The 16422-nt window shown below is 43.4% G+C and overlaps 1 protein-coding gene and 1 long non-coding RNA gene across 2 annotated transcripts in view; one reads left to right on the top strand and one right to left on the bottom strand.

Moving 5' to 3' along the window:
* Positions 1 to 16422, top strand: part of LOC142804014 (uncharacterized) — a 34593-nt gene that overhangs the window by 8309 nt on the left and 9862 nt on the right. The window lies entirely within an intron of this gene.
* The window catches only part of LOC119167317 (multiple C2 and transmembrane domain-containing protein 1-like), a 250349-nt gene that overhangs the window by 6232 nt on the left and 227695 nt on the right, over positions 1 to 16422 (bottom strand). Inside the window, exons 8-20 of the mRNA XM_075890480.1 lie at positions 13019 to 13149; positions 12192 to 12390; positions 8944 to 8998; positions 8720 to 8861; positions 7546 to 7648; positions 7034 to 7135; positions 6870 to 6944; positions 6657 to 6776; positions 5723 to 5851; positions 4935 to 4985; positions 4255 to 4361; positions 779 to 888; positions 551 to 648 (exon numbers count right to left, since the gene is read on the bottom strand). Coding sequence (XP_075746595.1) covers positions 551 to 648; positions 779 to 888; positions 4255 to 4361; positions 4935 to 4985; positions 5723 to 5851; positions 6657 to 6776; positions 6870 to 6944; positions 7034 to 7135; positions 7546 to 7648; positions 8720 to 8861; positions 8944 to 8998; positions 12192 to 12390; positions 13019 to 13149 — 1422 coding nt within the window. The remainder of the gene's footprint in view (positions 1 to 550; positions 649 to 778; positions 889 to 4254; positions 4362 to 4934; positions 4986 to 5722; positions 5852 to 6656; positions 6777 to 6869; positions 6945 to 7033; positions 7136 to 7545; positions 7649 to 8719; positions 8862 to 8943; positions 8999 to 12191; positions 12391 to 13018; positions 13150 to 16422) is intronic.

A 16422-nucleotide genomic window follows, 5' to 3' on the forward strand; every position in this document is an offset into this window, starting at 1 on the left:
CTAAGGTAACGCATCGCGCTGCCTTATGGTTCAATTATTATCCATTCATACGCGTACTCTCGCGCAGCAATAATACAGTCATATGTGGGTAGTCGACCCCACAAGCATATATAAAAATGTGCCATGTGTTTGAAAGTCGTGAGCCATGGGATGGGGAATCGCATGTCATGTCACACTCCTGCGAATGTTATCTAATGCGGAGACCTATAAGTGTTTTCGCGTGTGTGTGTGCATGTGCGTGTATGTGCGCGCTAGCGTGCGTGCATTATGGTGAAGTGACAATACGAACCGTCAGCGAAGAGGTGTTATGTGTGACTTTGCGTGACGTCATGTTGCGTGGCTGCCTCCTGCGAATACACTAAGCAGAATGCTATGAAGTAGAATAGCGTGTGCATATCCAGTATGTTAAGCTGATCACAATGAGATAGTTCAATCTAGCTCCGTTATGCAATTTTTTGTAAGTGCATCTGCTTCTCAAGAGGATGCGTGGTATTAAACTTTGGCGAGTATACCTATTGCACTAATCTGGCTATTAAGCTGCCGTTCTTACCTTTTCCTCATTGTCGGGCACACGACTGAGAAAGTCCATCACTTCGTTGTTTGGGACCACGTCGGGACTGCGTAGCTTCTTGGTGAACTTGTTTATCCCTGCGTCAAGTGACGTTTCTTAAATCAGCAGACTTAAGTTCCAAATTGTGCATTTGAGTCCCACATTCATTGCAAGCATGCTGACAAGCTCACTGAACAACATGAACGAAAAAGGCAAACAGCTCCTCACCCCAAGCCATGACGACGTAGCGAATGGGCACATAGTATAGAACGCAGGTGACCAACAATAACACGACAACGGCCAGCCAGGAAAGCTGAGGCACGCTGAAGTTGAACGTACTGCAATAGAAAAAAAATATGGGCCAGCTGAAGCTTGCAAAACTGCCTTTCTAAACAAAACGAAAAATTGTATACGTTAACTAAGACGTATCACGAAAGAGTGCAAGCACCACTGATGTTGCCAGAGAGAAGACTAGACATCACAAACTTTTGTATTTGTGTAGTTTGATCATCCTCTTGCATTCGTATCTGCACATCTTACGATCACTCATGATGGACCTCTACCAATTAGCCCAGCTCTCTGTCGTTTGAAATTCAGATGCGCGCGTCACACAAATAGACATTCAGGACTTAGTCACCCATCAAGCTGATGAGTAAGCTTGGGTTAGTATCTCGCGAACGTCACAAACAGTTAATTATCCGTACCACAGTGAGCTTCACTCATGCTCTTGAGCATCAAAAGCCAAGCAGCGTGAAACCAATCGTGTGGTAATAGTTGGTTCAGCCAGAAACTATTCATGCGTGTTCTGAAATTTTTAAGAGAGCGAGTTCTCTTTATGCTAACAAAATTAAAACTACTGCAAAGCCCACAATATTCAAAGCTTCACCATGCAATTTATTACGAGAACAGTGTCACTTGGTATCAGCACAGTTTTTTCCTGTTGTTGTAAAGTGCTACTTATCCTCAGATGGCCACTGCATTTGTTCAGCACAGCATCACAATGTAACATAGATGCATTAATTTGCTCTAACCAACACTTCTAGTGCAAGAACTTTTTTTCTCTGTGTGTTGATCGAAGCCTTGATTTGTAGGTTTAACAAGCCGTCACGCCTTGTTATCAAACTTCAGTGGGCCCTCAGGCACGGCAATAAGTCAACTTATGCCATGCGCGCTTTTAGGGACGGAGCTCCTCTTGTCCTGCGTGTCATGTTACCGAGAGGAGAAGAGACCAGAAAAAAATTGGCCCTGTATCTGCATGTTTCACTGCAAATATTGTTGAAAGATCTTGCCTGTGTAGAGTGTGAACAAAACGTTTATTTGATGTTATGCACGAGAAAATCAGTAAATTGTATTCTGGAAGTGCTGTGTTAGTCTCGATCCCTGCAGTGAAGGCGAACGAGCGCATCGAGGCACGTTAGACATGAGTGCTACCTGGAAGTTATCTTCGAAAATGAAGGAAGGCGTGCGCGCCCACGGAGAAAGATGCGTGCCTGTCTCAGAGGCGATAAGGTATGGAAAGCAAAGCTACGGGCAGATGCCACCATCATGTCGTCTTAGCTAAGCATTGGAAAGACTTGCCTTTTTGAGCATCGCGCTGCACTGTCAGCGCAGCGTGATAAACGCTATGGTTTTTAGAATTACTTATGTGTGCCTTCTCTAGTACTATAAAAACACACATAGAAAATATTGATGTGCTATTATGGCACCTCAGATATGTAAAATAATTGCTTTTTATTTAACAATCGCACAAGTATGAATGCTAAAACTTCAACAATATTGGTGGGCGCTGCAGATGGCCGTTTACGGTATCACTTGGTGTTGTTTAAGGTATCGTTACGACAGACAAACAGACAAATGTACAAACAGGCAGAAATGAAGACAGACTAAAATTTTTACGTCGAAGTACCTCAAGAAAGACTATTTGTTTTTTAAAAGGGAAGGCAGTATCTCTCGAACAGTATCATAGATGGCGCTGTCTCATAGAAGCACATACAAACTACTGTAGAGTGAGAATATTCTAGATGGCACTGTACCGCTGTGCTACGATTGGCTGCTGCGTGGTTTGTGCCTAGGTGCGCAAGGAAGGAGTGCCCCCCTCAGTCTCCTGGATAGTCGTTGTACGTGGCGAATCGTTAGTGGGGTATTGAATATTGACAAAGCTGAGCGGCAGGCGCTTTGAGGATGCTCGGCTTCTTTGGCTCACGTCTCGTCGATGTTACCCCCGCGCCGTCTGCATTCTCGAACGCAATCGGACGTATGAATGCATGCTTGAACAAACGGACACATGAACAGACAGACATATGGACGGACAGATGCACAAACAGATAGACAGACAGACAGATAGATGGACAGACAGACGAATGGATGAACATACAGACGGACACACGAATAAAGGCATGGATGGACAAACGAACAGAAGCACGGACGGACAGACGGATGCATGGATGGATGTACGGATGCTTTGTCCCACTCATAATCATTCGCTCTGTGGATATGCTCCGATTTTTTTGTCTTTACAAAAAAACTACACCTTTTTAGCTTCCCTGTGAATTACTGCTTGGTATTCTTTCACGTGAAAAATATCCGTACTTCTGTGTTAACTGAGTGTCACTGTTGTCATGGTGTGTGCTCATCTCCACAGTCTTTTTCCCCACCTGCATATACATGACCTAAGCATTGACTTCTGGTTCGAGTGGCCATTAAGCCTTTTTGTATTTGCATATGAAATCAACCAACGGAAAATCACATCCGTTGAGTATTGTGCTCTATCCCGCAGCCAATGACCGTCATTTGTTTCTTTTTTTTTCGATGCCCTGAAGCGAAACCTATCCAAATGAAGTACGCACACGGCCGTTAACCTAAGATGCTGATCAACATGACAACTACAAGCGAGGGCTCCACGATGCAACGTTTTGTAAAACACTCCTCCAGTAACTTCATAGAAAGGCACTTACAGCATTTGGCTATGCACGAATGAAACAAGACAAGAAAAACGCAGACAGCGCCGTTACATCGACATGGGCGTGTGCAGAGTTCCCCCCCTAAGTGTGGGAGGGGGTGTGAAAGTTCAATAGCACGTCTTCACACTTTCGTGCGGGTCGAGTCCAAAAAAACAGCATGATTCACATGGATGAAAAAAGAATATATATGCCATCATGTTTCTGCCAATAGCGTGCTCTTGGTCTTTGGCTTACTGAGAGTAAAGATAGAAAATAAACAGTTCTCAGAATGCAACATCTGGGGCATTCGATCGTCAAAGACCTACTTGGCCACAATGCGGCATTTTTAAAGCATGAGATGAAAACACCGAGTGACTGTATGCGGCAGACAGTGCACCCTCCTCTCTTGGATAATTTGGGTAAGGGAGAGAGGGTGCACATGCTTACACTGAGTATGGTGTTCACATGTTTGTGTATTTCTTTGTGTTCTTGCAGCTTTGCGCCGTAAGCATGGTTAAGGATAATCCACCAAGCTAGCACCAAATAATCAAACTCAGTGAACAAGTTTACAGGTTTCTATTAACTTTCTTTAATAATTATACAGTGAGACAGGACACGCAAAATAAAATAACAAAAAGCAGAATCGTGTGAAAATATAGTTAAATCACTTTTACGTAGTAGTATTCACTAGGGCTGCTGCACCTAAATTATTTTGTAACCGAGTTTAATAAGTATTCGAATAGAAGAGAAAATACACTTGCTCACTTGTTGATTCTTTCGCCAAGCGATGCCACTTCTCCGAGAACATTCTGAACGGTAGCCGTGGCTTCCTGGACAGCTTGTAGCCGCTCTTTGAGGCTCTTTTTTTCTTCCTAGTGCCAAGAGCAAAATTAAAATAGAAACAGTGGTGGTGAGTGCGAAACACACTTGGTAGCATATGATCAAAAAGGTGATCACGCTGAAGTGCCCGCAATGAAGACAGGAATGAAGAATAGAGAATGAGAAGAGCCTTAGCAGGAACGCTAACAAATTTATGCACCAAAAAGCTCTTGTAGTTTTTAATCTCTATTAGACGATTGCTTTTTTACAAGAGAAATTATATTAGCTTTTTAATGATTAGCATCTATGTAGATTTGGCACAGTACACGTGGCAAACCACTACATATGACAAGTACCATGCATCATATACCCAGTCATACATTACACATGGGTACCAAGTACCCTGGGCACAAGATCGACAGGCACATGCGGCAACACGTCTTACAGAAAGTGATCAAGGTTTTTGCTAAGCCACTGTACTGAAACTAGCAACGTTGCCCTGATGTCGATGATTGTAGCGTGAATCGATAGAAGAGTGGCGTAATTTTCAAACGGCTTTGGAAGTGGCACTTGCTGCCAAAAGCTTGCACACACACCTGAGAAAGAAAAAGAAAAGTCTACTCAACTGTTTTGGAGTCCTTTTCATCCTCTTCATCATCTTCATCTTCTTCATTCACCTGTTGAAGAAGGATAGTAAGAAAATGATGCAAAACTTTAGTAGCTCCGCATGGCAATAGTTATGTTTCTCAAAATACTGAAAAATAAAATTACCTTTTATGTAAGATTGTATAATTCCTAGACAGCTTAGCACCATGCCAAGACGACGTGTATGTTAGACATGCTGAGGAAAAATTTAATCAGCTCTGCTTTATGGACACTGATGCAACCCTGAAGCTGGTGGCATCCCCATAGGTTAACACATTTCGATTTCTTGAAAGTCTTTATAATATTGTAGTATAAATCATACTGATAGAGCGATTGACACGAGAGGTGGAGTCTAGTAAAAAAGAATGACGAGGATGGCATAGTGTTAGATTGTGTTTGCCTGAGTTGCTGTTGTACGTTTCATTATGCTGTATTACTGTGTACACCATTTTACGGGCTAACTAATGCCATGTTTATTTTTGTGCAGCTTGTGTGCATAGTGGTATTAGAACCGATTTCTGTGGCACATACATGTTTATGATGATGATGGTTTTATGATAGAGCGCACAGACTTCTTTGGCATATACCCGCTTGTTGGGCTAACTGTTGCATTCTTTTGTAGTTGACCAGTGGTTGGTTGTAAGATTTACCCAGTGTCTGTGGCGCATACCCGCTTATGATGGCCAGAAACGTTACAACGAATCCCGAGCATGAAAGGCTGGATCAATAACAGTTTCGCTTCTAAAAACGTTTATGGGAGTACACTCACATCTTCCTCTTCTCTGCCGGCACCCTGGATTCCAGCAACGGTGAGCACGAGCAGGTTTTTGAAGAACACCAGCAGTAGAGCTAGCGGGACCATATACAGCTCGGCCGTGTACGTGATCATTATGAACGACTGCATGCGCACAACAAAAGCACAAGCACGCTGCACTCAGTGTACAGATAAGATCAGAGTCTTAAGTACTGGACCCCACTGGACAGATTGAAAAGAAATTTAAAGGACCCCTAAACAACCACGGTAAATACAAGGAACAAATGTATAATTTTCTCACTGGTGTTTTCACCTATTTGGAAGGACTTGTGACTCCAGCAGGAGTGACTGCTCGAGTCACGATTGGGCCATATACGAGGCATATTGGTCATGTAATCCCCTGCCCCGCCGCCGTGGTCTCATGGTTATGGCACTCCACTGCTAACCCAAAGGTCGCGGGATCAAATCCCGACTGCGGCGGCTTCATTTTTGAATGAGGCGAAAATTTTTGAGGCCCATGAACTCCAGGTGGTCTAACTTTCTAGAGTATTGCACTACGGCGTCTCTCATACTATAATGTGGTTTTGGGATGCTAAACCTAAGATATTATTAATAGTAGCAGTAGTGTAATTGCCTCAGGTACTGCTTTGCCATGCTGTCGCTTGCCCGTTCTGCTTTGTCTCGCTCGACCATCGTGCACGATCAACTGACTTCACTTCGTATTGTGCCGTTTAGACAGCGTAAGTGGAGATGATAAGATGCAGCAGAAAACCTCCTGTTAGTCTCGACGCTCAGTGCTGGCATCAGAAATGTGCTTTATAAAGAAAGTATTGGCTAGGAAGAAATAGTGCGTGTAGGAAAAGTAGTGAAGGTGAGGAAGATAGCACTCTCGGGTCTCTGAACTTTGAGTGGTTTAGGAGCCCTTCAAACGAAAGGCCAGCCTACTCACGGCAAAGGCGAGAAGAGACCTCGGCACGGACTCCCACAGAAAGCAGTTGTTGAGGAACTTCCCCATGTCAATCACGAATACGATGATGTTTTTCACACGTGTCAGGTTGCGCATGAACACCTGTGGGCAGCCGTTGCGTTATGTTAAATCAAGGGTCATGTTTAATTAATCACATTGAATAGCGCAACAACCGTAGTCAATTGTGACACTCACGATTCGCTTGAACTTGGGATCAAGTTGCATGAACTTTGTCTCCTTTGGATTGAATGTCTTCACGCAAGCTTTTATCTGTAAAGTCAAGCACCGTTGTCTATACGCTGTATAATGAGACAATTATCAGAGACGTCTGCGATGTGCCACAGCGAGAATATACTCACTGGGTTGTAGACTACCGACATCTCAAGCAGGATTTGGCCTTTCACTCTCATCTTGAGCTTCCGATCCTTCAGTCCGTACCACTTCTTCTCACCGTTCTTAATCTGTGAATCGAGAGAGAGAACACTATTTTACCTACAACACGCTAAGTGTTGACTATGTGCCTGATCTCAGTGTGATTCTTTTCATGCGTAATTGAAGTGATGATTTCAGCGCTAAAAGACACGTGAGAGTGCAGCGTGACGGAACCGCAAACGCATTGCACATCAAGGCATTCTTGCATCAATCCTGCAGCTAATTTTGTAAATATGCTGACCACTACTTTTCTTTGTTGAATGCTACTAAGATATATTCGCCCTCAATACAAATGCGTTGTATCTCTCCCTCTCACTCGCACACCGGCCCAGCCACTCCTCTCCACACACTCTTGCACGTATCCTTGCCGTGCAGTGATACGACTAATTATTAACAAACAAAATACTAAACAAAGGAGAGACGCACAAGCGTGATTCACCTTGAGCAAGGGTATGGCGAGCTTGCCGAGAAACTCGCACTTTTTGTCACGGTCTTCATCGTAGACAGTAAGCTCCAGCACAGAATGAATATCCTTGACCTTGCTGTGTGAAAAAAAAATAAAGTAAAAAAAGTGCTAATAAACACGGCCCCAGTAATTTAGAGCGGAACAGTGAAACGGTCCCTAAAATCTAGGCGTCGCTTGTTACATGCAGCTATCGATCATCTGCTCGCTACCTCTTCTCTTTATTTTCATTCCTATTCTGCGGATACCTCTGCTTAGCTCTCTTCTATACTCATAAAAATGCTAGCAGGAAGTGAAGGTTGCATAGTCGATATGAGAGGGGCAGGGAGGGGGGTGCTGTCGCCCTTCTTTATCACTTGCTGAGAGGGGTGGGGGTGGAGCTAAAGTCCAATACAACCGTTTACACAAGTGGACCTAATGTGTCATTGTTTAAAGAGCGGGGTTATGGCCACATGGGCTTTTTACTATAACGGCATCCGAAAGCCCCTACGTTGCTTTCCAAGAACTGCTTACTTGCCATCAACAAACTTTACTCCACTTCAGAAAAGCCACAGAACAGAGGCAAGCTACTGTGATAAGCACGCATTGTCTCCACTTTCATCTGGTTTTTATTAAACTTCAACCATTTTGGACTTTGGAGTCAATCAACAAGAAATGTGGGGGGGGGGGGCACTTCCAAAAGCTTTGTCAGCATGTAGACACCAGCTCCAATAGCTCACAACTTTAGTCGAAGTAAACAAAAGTTCTCAGTGAAAGCAATCTATTACGCTCAAACATTCCCAATTACAGTGAAACCATTCATCTATATATCATGCAACAAAACGTATTCAAGACAAATGAATTGTTGCCCTGTGAGAACGTTTTTTCTCGTCATCAGCATTTTTAGAGGGAATTCAGTGTTACTAAAAACACAAATAAAAATGTGATACACTTGCTTGAAATTGCCCGTGCCACTAAGTAAAAAATATTTTTAAGGGAACTACGATCCTGCCTAATAAAAGTGATGTTACGTTTCACAGGTAAACCAAATGAGCACTAAAATACTGATGTCATTTCTTCCGCGCTACACCGAGAGTGCCATTTCGTTCTAACATGCAGAGCAAGAGCACTTACATTTTGAACCAATAAAAACAGGCACAAGTGTGCTTACAAGCAGAATATCTTGTTCCACTCCGGTGACAGCGTCTTGTACTCTGTGTGCGTCTGCAGCCGCGAGTTGACCAGCTCAAGCACGCAAAAAGGGTCGCTCTTGCCTCCCAGGTCAGCAGAGGCCAGGCCCTGTGCCTTGTACACTGCGGTTAGATGGGTAAGCGACAGAGTCATCTATTCAACCAATTGAAGCGATGCTTCTTGCCGTACGGAGCAGCAACCCACCTTTGACAACGAGGTGTCCGACGTCGTCCCAGTCGTAGAAACTGTGTAACAGACCCTGCAAGAACCAAGCAAGGTCAAGCAAGGTGACACATTTACGAATGCGCTCGAGCGAAACTGGAAGTACATCAAACGGAAAAAGTTTACGGGACCCGAGATTAGTGCAGGAACTCTGAATTTGTGCTCAATTTTTTTTATTTCTTCATCTTTTTTCCCCAGAGTAGGAGGAGGAATAAATGAGGAAGGACAGGGAGGTTAGCCGGTTTCCCCAGAGTAGGGTTGCAAATTGGACAGGCATCTGGTTTATATCCCTGTTTCTCGATTCTTTCCTTGATTTTCCTCCTTCTCTCTTAACTCGTGATGCACATTTAGTTTAATCCGAAGCTGTTCAGACTGTACAAAGCAACTAACAGCTCGAACTCTTCATCATAGGGGCTGTGTTCACAGGCTGAGCATCGATCCAAGCTTTTCCGCAAACATTGTGACCCATAAGTTTTTGTTCTCAAGTACACACGCTCACAGTTCTGAAAGCCCAAAAGAACTTCTGCATATTATTGCACCATTGAGTCCCCCATGTAACAATAGTAAGCAGTTGAATGCCATGATAAAAATACAAAACAACATTCAGACACAAGACGAAGGAAAAAAGTGATGCACACTGTGTCTGTGCCTAAGCGCTGTATTATGTATATATTTATGATATAACCCCACAAGCTCGTCCAATGTGTCCGTTTTCTTCAGTTGAATTCCACAAGCTGTGCACCGAAGCAATCAATAGCCTTTCATTGCACCTAATTGACTGACGGGCAATAATGAGAATGTCAAAGTACGGCCGGCTCCCAAACCAAGCTATTCAACGTCACTTCTAAACACAGTGAATGCATGTCCACAAGCTGCGTATTAGGTAGCATAGTGACATTGAAAACAGGCTGTTTCACGCAAGCCATAGAGGAGCGGCATTCGTTCCAGCTTTGTCCTTCAAGACTGCATGCCTCCTTATGCACAGAATACAACATATCGGATGAGCGCGACCAGGCACTATTCAGGCGTACTAGTGATGCTTCGACACCGAGAGAAAACAAGTATATTTGATTAATTTTTGATATTAAGTCATCGCACGTGTGCTTAACGTACGAGGTTTCCTGACGGGAATTACTGTCGTGAGAAGGCAGTTAACACACTTTCTCATTTGCTCGAATGAGTGGTAAGGCATCTAATGTGCTGAATGGTGGGAACTTATGCGAAGAAAATTGGCAGCAGCCAGTGCCAAGGTGCCGCTGACTGAAGAATGTATAGGACAGGCGTGGAAGTACAAGCTTAGCACGCCTTACTTTTGTCAACTATTTGCATCAAGTCAACATTGCCGCCAGGCTAGGTGGGTATTAGATTAGAAGAATAAGTATTACACAAAAAATGTTAGAAACCAAGTCTACTAAATGCAATTCACACTTGGCGAAATGACTCAGTGAAAAGACTGGCTTGTCCTTCATACCATCACAAATATACCTTGGGCAATCATAGTCGTGAAAGTATATGGCACCACTGTAAATTTGACCTACGATGGTCTTGTTGCACTGCACTGAACTATAAAAGCTCAGAGGTTCTTTCATTATGCCCCGATCAATCCACAGCCACTGGAGCCACTTATCGAACCCTGAAACTTGGGGCTACGGTGGTAAAAAAAAACGCTTCCGCTAAGACGCATGAAACAATGAAAAAAGAAAAATCGAAAAGTACCCTTGTCTATGGTGTTTTAAGACTTGAAGCGTAGCGACAATATATGTGAAAGAAAAAGAAAAACAGGAAGATGGCAACTATAAACCACAATTGCGTATTGTGTTTTCATATCTTGGAAAAGAAAGGACATGAACAAGGGGCACGAAATTAGCCGTGTGCAACATCAGTCATAAAGAGACATCGCATCCCAAAAATGACTTCTGAGAGAAGGAAAGAAACAAAGTGTGACAACAAGAAAGACAGAAACGGAGAAATAAAGAGAGAAGGAATGAAGGAAAGAAAGAACATTTTTTTATCAACATTAAAGAGAAAGTTTATGCAAAAACGCTTTCAAGTTCTCTTCTCTCTTGTCCCCAACCAATGACCAAAACTCAAAGAACTACTATAGTCGGATTTATTAGCGCTTTTAGAGCTTCTTTCTTGTAGCACTGTACAACAATGTCACCACCACATTGAAGGTCGGCACAGAAGGCACAAGTGCCATTTCGCTACACGAATCACACTTTTGTTAGCCGTTCCATACAGTATTTATATATTTACGCGATTCTAAAAAATCAATTGGTAAGAGTTCTTGCATGGCCCCTCCTGCTTGCTGCTTGCGGTGTTATAAATAAAAAGAAAACGTGCAAAGTGTGACTAAGAACACTGGACAGAATCGCATAGCATCAAGAAACCCACATATCTATACAGCTGTACGGGAAGTCACCGAGTTAAATAACAAAAACAGAAATGCCATAAGTTCAGGGGAAGATGGAAGCTCCAAGAAGGGAAAGGATGTCGCTGGAGATGACATTTTGGCAATTGGGCTCGTCTTATTGAAAGGTGCAACTTGAAGAAAAAAATACAAGTGACTTCAAAAAGTTAAACCCACGAATAAGACGAGTCTGCTTGTCTAAACATTCGCTCCATGGACAACCCGTGGTATCGAATTCGTCATTTCACAAAGAAAAAGCACATTTACAAACATTCACAGTTTCGCAAACCAAGTAGGGTGTCTCAGTGTTTTCAAGGCGCAGACACATAGTGATTTCGCTGACAAGCATACTCAACACAGCCATTTAATTCACGCGGACATGCATATTCACTTTTTCGCAATAGCAGCACGTGTTTCTTCCCAAAACCCTTCCGCTAATCTCAATCACTCACTCTCTAACACCACAGTAGAAAGCATGTTTTTAGGTTTTAGTACTAGAGTAAGAAAAATCTATTTTACTGCTTTCAAGTAAAAGAAGGTGCTTAAGGTTAAGAACTAGCTCTTGTAATGTTGGTTATAGCTTAGAAGAAAATATATTTGAAACATCTGACCAGTCGCAGGGAGAAAATTGTTGAAAATGGGTAGGCTGCTCAATAAGGTTTTCGTTCACCGTCAATGTGTCTAGGCTGTGCTGGCACGCAGAACTAAAAGCCGTCCAGGAGTTCTGTTTGCAAACAGCAAGAAGGCTTATACTTCGTCTATGAATACGCGGAATGCAGCGTAGCGTTGCGGTACGGGGGGAATATCACTCAAAACGTACATATCGCGCCCACAGGGCCTTCTCTCGTGCGGCAGAGCCTCCGGTGGCCTCGAAGGCGGTGAGGTCCGAGACGCAGCTGGATCCCTGCGTGCTTCCACTAATGGTGAGTAGGAGGAACAGCGAGCCGGCGCCGTCCTCCAGCTCCTGCCACACCGAGTGCGTCGTCTCGGGCTCCAGGCTGCTCAGGTCGATGGAGCACCTGCGTGAGCACAAAAGGGACATGACACAGGATGAACGCACAAAAAATGAGGGCTGTGAAGAGACTTGACACACACTAGCACTGACTTACATCAATATTAAATGGCAAACATTTCTTAGCGAACTTCGACGACTCTGAGCATATCTATCTATCTCTCTAGCCGCCTACCACTTTTAGCTCTCCTAGCTTTTTCGTTATTGATATCAATACCAAATTCGGTATGGCCTAACATGACTGTACTAGTCGTAACACGACTATCATGACATTTAACATGACTATTATGACATTTAATTAATGAAAAAGCTTGTTATATACGGTAGTCCACAAGTATCCCCTTTTCATGGGAGATTGAATCATTTTTGCTGGCTGTGCGAAAAAGTATATACGAACGAAATTTCTTAAAAGGTTCAGGACGAAACGAAGAACAGTGTACACATGGGGCAATGCCACAGAGATGAAAGATTAGCGAACTCCCTGTGCTCTAATAAACCTTAAAATGGAGCAGAAAATTCACGAAAGCTTCATTGACATTGTGATCTGAGAACGTTCCTAAGATGTTAGCAAGCACACAACCTCGGGAGGCTGGCGATAGTCTTGTGAGGGCAAGCAGGAATCTTTTTGCACGTACCTTCCCATGAAGTCTCCCTTGCCACTGAAATCCTTGTCCCACACAGTGATCTCGAGAACCTTGGGCTGGTCCGTGTACATGTGTAGGTCGAACTGCTCCAACCACTGAGGGTTCAGTGTTTTGATGGCATTCTGCGCAACAGACATAAGCGAGACACCAATAATTATATACTGCACACCGAGGTCACAACAATAACCATTGTTTAGCTTTGTTACATTCACCATCATTTTTGTTTCGTGCCCTCTCGCTTTATGGTTTGGTAGGTTACACTCACAAAGGCAGTGCAGCACACAGGCACAGGTTAATAATGAAACTTTGAAAGAATATGCGAAGACTCTGGGTATGTTTACTAATTCAATATCATAACCTTTAGTTACGCCTCGTCCAAACTATGCGGGGCAGCATCACATGCTATTTGTACAGCATGGTTTCTCGAAAGCTGGTAAAAGGGCTATTTTTTAGGGCTTAGTAAGACACTAAGCGTCAGCGTTTGTGAAATGAAGACTGCTTATTATAAGGCCTGCTTCCGAAAGAGTAATGGCAGATAATAGTCAGAAAGATGATGACATTTTTAAAAAGCGGGCAAGTGAAAGCGCATAGTGCCATCAAAAACAGCAAAGTATTTCATCAGCCAAGACTTAACGCAAAAAGAGGCTCACGCCTCTTTTTGCGTTCAGGAAGCCGAAGTTGAAATTCCATATGAATTCTTCAATGAAAAATTCAACCAAATGAGTTCATCAGAATATTATACCAAGGAAGGCATAGGAAACAGTAAGAGTTCTCTTCAAAAATGGTATAGTAATTATTAGGCCATAATTGCTATGCTACTGTTCAATATTAAATGTCCCCTCCGAGTTTTCTGGCCTAATGCCAGTTGGATTCATTTAGTTGGGTCTAACATAAAAGCAAGCCCCTCAAAAAAAAAAAATGTCCATCTTTCCTTCATTGCACATGACTAAGCTACATTTAAACCTTGTATTTCGAATGAAAAAGACAATTTTTAATTAAATTAACAGTTCAATGCAGTTAACCTCAACAAAACTACATTCATGCTAATTTACAGCGGTATAACTATACCTTCCAAGTGAATAATAATTATTCACTTTGGGAAAAATACCTTTATTGAGCGCAGAAGCGCTCAAAAACTTCGTGAAGTGCACAAAGCTTTGATTGCCCGAGATCTCGGAGCCAGTGCAAGACCATGTTGGGTGCAAAAGTTTTTGGGGTGTCAATAGAATCAACTGAGAAAAAAAAAATCACAGCATATCTACGGAGTGAAGGATGATGACTCGATGAGTGGCACCCGTCCGTCCATCCATGCATCCGCACAGACGGACTGATGGACTCGTGGACGGAAGCACGGACAGGCAGGCGGATGCACAGACCTACAGAAGCGCAAACGGGCGGATAGAAAGACGTACGGACGGACAGAAGCACGGACGGAATTAAGCACGGTCGGATGGACGCACAGACAGACAGAGGGACACACGGATGGACGGACAGAAGCAGCAACGAATGGTAACATAGACGGCGGGACGGAAAGATGGACTCAGCATCATTCACTTCGTGGATGTGCTGTGAAAACAACTAACGTCATCTAGTTATTCCCAAGGACATATAGACACAACGCAATCTATTGAGCAACTCAAACTAGAGGTGGCTGCATACTATATACGGAGGAGGGAACGACCCATGGCCTAAGGAGCTTCATCCCAAAAAGAAGATGGCTTTCACACCCGAGTCAGTTTAACCGAATTTATTAGAGACCAATTGACCTTTTGATTGAAAAGTTAATTGGCCAGTTTAATTCAGGAATCATTGATCCACGTGATTTTAGCTTTTTCCGACGTCTGCCAAAATTGACAGTTTGCTGCAGCAGAAATGTAGCTGCTGTTTCTTGGTAATCAGTATTTTTAAATATGCCGTATTTGCAAACACACCCGGTACAAGCTTTCTCGTGTTGTTATGTGGTCAGAACTTCGAGACGCAAGAAAGTAAAAAAAGAAAGTAAAAAAAAGAGGATACTCATGGCCTATTTCTGAAATAGATTGATATGGAACATCTCCAGGTTTAGTAAAAGAGCTTAATTTTTTTTCATCCATTCATCTATCTCCCATTCATTCCTCTACACTATCGTATACATGACTGTCACAGTACGGACACCTTGAGTGTTCCAGCGATAGACGAAGGAGGGACACGCAATAAAAACAGATCAGCCCATGAAAAGGTCGGATGAATATTAATAGCACCCCTTTCTAGACGAGCAACGGGAAGTGCTCCTTCAGACGTTTGCTTTTTTTGTTGTTGTTGTTGTTGCCGCAAGATCAGATTGCACCCAACAAAGAACAAGATTTCAACAACGCCGCGTTATCCATTCGAGGGCTATTTGGAGAGGTGTCGAAGGAGGGGTAAAGTAGAGTTGCCCAGCTCGTCGCAACGTTTCATGCACTGTGGGGAAGCAACGCACTCGCAACAGTTTCTCGACCACGCGTCTTCCGCGAATAACTCTCTCTCTTTTCCCCTGCGATGTCTGTTGACAAGAAAAGACCAGCGTGCAGCGGCTACCCTTTTCAACGGCTCCCCGTTTCAGAGCAAGAGTGGGCCATTTCAGCCATCGTTCAATAGCAAAAGCTCTTTTCATAGTTCCGATTTTATATCATTTGGCTACAAGTTTGGCGATAAGATTATATTGTATGGCCACATATGGTAACTTAAGCTTGAGTTCTGGCTCCTCTTCGCTAGAGTGTACTAAAATTTTCAGATAGTACCCAACGAAAACCCTGAAAACTGGGGATGATTTAGGGTACTCCCAAACAAACTGCTATAGAAGAGCACTAAGCTATCACAGGCAGAAGCTCACCGAGATTGGTCTTGTGCTTGAAAAGTAATGGTAAACGATTCACAGTGCCACGACGTCTATCTACTATGGGAGATTGCCGTCCGGCTATAAATAAACAAAAACCAAGAGCGAAAAAAATGGCAGATCCTACGTACAGTGGGAATCAATAATATGCAAAGCACTAATGAGCAAGGTTGATATGCCACTTTAAATCAGCACAACGTTAAGAGGTGGAAATAAATTACGCCGTACACAAATTCCGTGTCATGATTATCATGTTTGGATGTGTCGTTTGCCTTCGTCATCTATTCACGTCACGGGATGCCAAATTTAGTATATGTGCAGCTAGCGAAACGGCCGCGAGCGCATCATGAAGGGCCCAATATACTCCAACGTAAAGTTGAAGCGCGCGAACGCTGGGCATGCATAGCGACGCTACGTTAGCAAAACGCGAGCACTTTATGCCCTGACGCGACCAGCGTCCGTTATCGTGGCCCGACGGCCACCGGCGCCAAATACGCCATGCTGCATTTTGCGTCAATGCATTACCCAGACAGCACTGCGT

This window comes from Rhipicephalus microplus, chromosome 1 (assembly GCF_043290135.1).
Source record: "Rhipicephalus microplus isolate Deutch F79 chromosome 1, USDA_Rmic, whole genome shotgun sequence".
Lineage (NCBI taxonomy): Eukaryota > Metazoa > Arthropoda > Arachnida > Ixodida > Ixodidae > Rhipicephalus > Rhipicephalus microplus.